The sequence below is a fragment of the Cnephaeus nilssonii genome, assembly GCF_951640355.1.
Source record: "Cnephaeus nilssonii genome assembly, chromosome: 6".
Classification (NCBI taxonomy): domain Eukaryota; kingdom Metazoa; phylum Chordata; class Mammalia; order Chiroptera; family Vespertilionidae; genus Cnephaeus; species Cnephaeus nilssonii.
In genome coordinates this window covers 43,509,420-43,515,419 of record NC_137077.1, presented here as the reverse complement: position 1 = coordinate 43,515,419, position 6,000 = coordinate 43,509,420, and the positions used below count along the sequence as shown (strand labels likewise).

Genomic DNA, 6,000 nt, shown 5'->3' with positions numbered 1-6,000 from the left:
GATTATATAGGTTTCAAGTGTACGATTCTATGATACATCATCTATATATTATATTGTATACCCACCACCCAAAGTCAAATCTTCTTTGGTAACCATATATTTGACCCCCTTTACCCTTTACAACTCCCCCACATCTCCCTTCCCTCTAGTAAACCCCATACTGGTGTCTGTGTTTATGAGTTATTGTTTGTTCATCTTTCTTGTTTTCTTTAAAATAAACACTATATACTCATAATAAACACTCACTTTCTAAATCAATTTCCTTCTTCTTCATTCTATAAGAATAAATAAAAATATAGTTCTAGGTGGTATTACTTCCTTGTCCTAGAGGCAAAAGTTGAATCCTCTATGTTATGCTAATTTGATAATGGCCAATGTAACAACATGTCAAGGATAAGTTTGTTTGAACAGTATGGTCAATGGGTTACTGTAGTGAACTTGATCTCTGCATTTTTAGTGTCAGAGATATTTATGATCCTAAGTAGTCCCATGTGTGGCTATTAAAGGTAAAGAAAAACCAGCAGGTGCATGGCTCCAATTGCTGCGTAAACAACTGTAGAAACGTTTATGAAAGCTGGCTCTCAAGTGACAGATAAATGCAGAGTTGTGTTATGCATGCCAAATTCAGCATGCTGCAAGCTTAAAACCAGGTAGATCAAAACAAGAGAGATTTAAAAAAATCATAAATACAAAATACAGCTGTGTTAGTATGTGACAAAAAAATTTTTTTGCCTTAAAAGTGATCTTCCCCAATCTCCTCAAGAAACATGTTACCACAATTTATGGGAAAAAATTAAAGACAAATTGGGAATGTTCCATCTCTTAACTTGTCTGTCATGGAGTTTAGAAAAAATGGGGGAGGGGTTGTTGTTAAACTAAGATACAATTGAACCCCTCTATTATAAACAAAAATGACACCACATAATTACTGATATAGAATTTTCTTAATTATTAATATGAAATTTTAATTCTTAAATAAATTAAAAAAAAACATGCACACAAAACAAGCCACTAAACATATCCTTTCATGCATGGTCTTTTCTACCTCACAAGATCCCCTTGCATGACTTTTAGAGTAGTTTCCTAGCTCAGGGTTGGCATATATTGATTTTCAATTTTCACTGTCCAGAGCCATATTTACAGAAAGTTGTACAAATATTGTAGATGGTAGGCTGTGCAACCCTCACATGATTAAAACTTCAGTTCCTTGGTTTCCTAGGGCTTTGTGTAAATGCCAATAAATTTGAGAGTTCATCCAACTGTGCCTCTTAACCTTTGTTCCCGAAGGTGAAGGGCAGCATTTTTAATCAAGTAGCAATTTATCTTTAATTAGGAAAACATAATTAAGTATTATCATCTAATTGCTATTACTGGTTGGGGAATGTCACATTTCACAAGTAGTGACCCGTGCTGGATTACCGTTCTTCTGTTACGGAATTTAGCCTCTGTGCTTGCGTTTGGTGGACAGCCAATAAAAGTTCAAAGGTAATCACCATGCATCTCAGTAGCCCAGCTATCAAAGTCACCAACCCCACTGCTGAATAAGAAACCAAGAGATATTTTCTGAGCCACAGTTAGGCTACCCCTCTTTTCTGCTCAGACATCAATTATAGATCAAAATTACATATATATATATATATCATGTGACATAGATTAGAGAACTCTTCCACACTTCATTTCTGGTACAGTTAAAAACAGTTTAATGTCTCAAGGCACCACTATGGTTGAACATCAGATACACAGGTAATCAGCTAATCTTCTACTACGCCGTAAAGTCAGTAAATAGCTTGTGCAATTGTGAAAAGCAATCTCTAGAGGGTTGTTGGATATATAGTAGGCACGTGTATCATCATACAAATAGAAAACAATGAGTCCTAGAAAAAGCATGTTGAGCACCGTTGTGGCATTGTTTGTATTTCTCTACCTAACACTAAGCAGACCTTACATTTACAAAAAGAAAGACTAATTATTGAAAGGTACACTCAGGGTTGCTTTTTTGCTGTATCCAAGTAAGTGAATCTAGTTCGTGGGTGTACTTTTTGAAGTTGTTGCATCAGGGTCAGCTTCTGTCGCGCTGGTAGGCTCATTCAAATGCGAGCTCAAGTTTTCAGACGTTAGGTGGGAAGACTTGAAGACAATCTCATTGAGGTCAGACCGGATGCAAACCAAAGAAGGGTCATTCAAAGGGTCTTCCACTGAGGCCTGGGTGTTTTCTCGAGTGATTCCCATGTCTTTGCTATGTTCTGATGGGGATTTTCTTTTCATGCGAGTGTAAGTTTTGTCTTGATTCTCCATGCCTGGCTCATTTTTCAAAAATCGTCCAAAGAACCAAATGAAGAATCCAAACCACACAAAAGCTATCAAACTTGGAACAAAAGCCATACACTTGACATCAAGACTAGCCCCTGTGAACCTGCTGTGGAGGAACATGTCTCCTTCAACATACGTCTTATTCGTTTGAGGATTAGTATGATTGGACCTCCATTCCCAGGATAGCTTGGTTCTGTTCAAATCCTTTAAACTTTCTGAGTCTTTAACTGTATATATCTTCTGCCCTGGGCCAATATACTGTCCATATTCATGAGGCTTATAAAATATCTGGTTCTTCCACATATTAAGATCCAAAATCAAGACAAGAAAGATAATCCCATAGTTAAACCATTTACCTGCATTAAAAAAGAAATACTGCATATTAGTCAAAGACCCATAATACTGCAATACAGTTTACTCCAATAAAAAGGAGATAATGGTATAATAATATAAATTGTTAATGTTTTAGACCCGCTAACAATTCATTTTTTGAGAGTGCTATGCAGCCATTAAGTGAAAATTGGCAAAGGGAATTTCCTAAATGGATGGTAGGCATAAGAAAACATAACTGTAGGTCCCTCAGCCAGTAATATGTGGTATTTACATTAACCAGATTAAGTCCCCTTGTTTTATAGGCTCCACAGGTTATATTCAAATTTGGGCCGATGTAGGTTATTCTCTAGAACCTTTCACTTAATGTCTAAAAACAAAGTTCTAATAAAATTCTTAGAAAAGGCCAACGTATAATTCAACATCTCTTAGAGTTTTATAATAATGTCTGGGTGAGACATAAATCATTTTGCAATGCAAGCACAGCAGCATATCAATTGAATTCACATTGCTGTTTGCAGGTGACCTGTTGATTAAACCATTAGTTGATGTGGTTCAGATCAATACTCCTTGAGCATTCACTTCAAGACATTAAAAATAACTACATCAAATTCTCATTGAACAGAATGCATTTATTAGACATATAAATATAACTACCCTTAATAGACTGTTTTAGAAGACATGATTTGGAGAGATCATAACCATGATGTCTTTGTAGTGTTTTAAATTTTTACATAAATAAGATATTCTTAAAAGTCGTATTATCTAGTGATGTCTTTATTTCTACAAATGGAAAATGTGAAAAAAACTTTCAAGGAATACTACATTCCATTGTAATTTTTATTATAATCACCATTTATAGCAAGTTTGACAATATCAAGTTTATCACAATAAAATAGCAATACCCACCTCACAGATTTGCTATAGCAAATTAGGTGACATATATAACAGCTTCTAGAAGCTTTAGTTCTAATTATTATTTGTATCATGTCAAATTTTTTTTTATTTTTTATTTGAAGATAATAGTTTTGAATATTATTAAGTTACTAATTCACCTGATTATAGAACTTTTTGGAAAGGAGAGAGGTACAATCTTGGGCAAACTTACTAAAACAAGAATGATAAAAATGTATTTTGCAATATGTACTCGCACAGAAAATATAGCTATATTAAAAGAAAACTTTGCAAGGAGTTTAGGAAAATATTTTATCATCATCATTACACATTTTCAAGTTCCTATTACATGCAAGGTTGAAGGGTTTTAATCCTGGCTCTATTTAAATTCTCTAAGCCCCAATTTCTTTGCATACAGAAAATAATAGTACTTATTAAAGCTGTTAGCATTTTTCATGAAATTATTAAATGCTAAGTACAGTGCCTAGTGTAATAGGTATTCCATAATTGTTCCTATTATTATCATCAAAGCCTTGCCTAAGCCATGATAATGTCTTCATTTGCATGGGATGGTACAATTTCTCTCTATGAAGAGAGTTTATGTAAACTATATGAAGGGGCATTATAACTCTGTGCCTGTTTTGAAATTATTCAACTCTATAGGGTTTATAATATTTATAATGGAAGCTCTTGCCTGAGTGAATTATTTTGCACACCTAAATTAGAAAGTAGGTTGGAACACTGAAAACATTTTCAGATATGATAAGACATCTACAATGTCTGGCACTGTGAAGTTCAAGCCACTCATGCCCTCCTGGATCTTCAAACCTGAAACTAATTCTCACTAAGAATCAACCAGAAACAAATACAGGAAGCTAAAGCCAGAAAAATGCAATCAAGTACAAAGGTGAGCATCATTACGAAACATCTACTGTGCTCCTAATAGACTCTGCTTAGGATACCTTATGAAATGCTGAGACATATGTTTCTGCCTTCAGGGGAGGAACCCATCGTCTTGTTGGGCAAACAGGATAGAGACATCAATAGATAAATAAAAATAAGAAGCCACATTTGAGAGGTGCCTAATGAATGATCAAACCATAAATGCTGAAGATGTTGAGAAAATGGAATAAAAACCGAGGGCTAATTTCTATAGAAAGGATTTTGAAAGAATTAGTAACGCATGTGGTCCCTGAAAGAAAAGCAGGATAGAGAGCAGTTTCGAAACTTTTTCATTTCTTTTAGTTTTTTTGTTTTGTTTTTTTTTACTATGCTGAAGATAGAACTGCATACAGAAAAAAATCAGGTCATGTGGAGGAAAAAAGAGGCTGAGAGGAGAGAGAAGAAAAAGAATGAAGAATACTGCAAGAAAAGAAAGGCAGGAGATGAATGAGCGATGGGTGAAATGAAAACGTTGAGAGATTTTTCATACAGTGTTCAGGAGGCATGGGTGTGCAGCTTCCATGATAGAAAGTAAGTTGAGAGAGGCGCTCTGGGTGCTTCTCTGCTGTAGATTTCTACTTATTCCCTTGCTGTGAATTCTATGTGTTATAAAGCCAGATTGAATGGTGAGGGGAAGAGGTCCTTGAACTTGGATGACTGATCATCACCTTCTTGATTCACAATGGGCCCTTGGAGAGACTTGTTCCCCCTCTAGGTCATTTTGATAAACTCGTGAACAGGGCAAGGGCCTCCATAAAGAGGTCCCGGTTTCTATGGTGATGACAGGAGATCAGAAACTGAAGATAAGCAGCAGCACAGAATCAGGGAGAAGAAAGAGAGGCCCATGGAGCTTGGAGAAAAGTGCTTTTCTGGTGGTGAAAAGATGCTCAGTGAATGTTTCAAGACAAAGGAAAAACAAAAACAAAAAAAAGTCAGAGAATAAAAATGGAGCTATGGCCCAGCCGGTTTGGCTCAGTGGATAAAACATTGGCCTAGAGACTGAAGGGTCCCAGGTTAGATTCCAGTCAAGGGCACATGCCCAGGTTGCAGGCTCGATCCCCAGTAGAGGGTGCGCAGGAGGCAGCCAATCAATGATTCTTTCTCATCATTGATGTTTCTCTCTCTCCCTCTCCCTTCCTCTCTGAAATCAATAGAAATATATATTTTTTAAAAAGTCACTCCTTTAAAAAAATGGAGCTATGTACACTGATCAAACTAAGAAACCTTGAAGATAGAAAGAGCTGTTTTTCCTACTTTAAAATTATTTTTCTACCATCTCAGATGAATGGTGCTGGGTCAGTTTGACCACTAAACTTTGACACTAAAGAATCATTGTATGTTATTTCTTATGTGACCTGAAGTCTGAATATTTAGATGGGATGGAAGGGAAGCACATTAAAAATGCAATGCTTGACATCAGTTAATGGGTACCGTCACCCTGCTCTAACACATCTTTACCCATTTGTGAGAGGGAATACCCTTGTGACAGAAACTGCAGGCTGGAAATCGGCAGATGGAGATTTC

At 36.0% G+C, this 6,000-nt stretch overlaps 1 protein-coding gene across 1 annotated transcript in view; it reads right to left on the bottom strand.

Moving 5' to 3' along the window:
- Positions 1-266: 266 nt before the first annotated feature.
- The window catches only part of TMEM117 (transmembrane protein 117), a 434,132-nt gene continuing 428,398 nt past the window's right edge, over positions 267-6,000 (bottom strand). Inside the window, exon 8 of the mRNA XM_079775887.1 lies at positions 267-2,666. Coding sequence (XP_079632013.1) covers positions 2,020-2,666 — 647 coding nt within the window. The 3' untranslated portion in view covers positions 267-2,019. The remainder of the gene's footprint in view (positions 2,667-6,000) is intronic.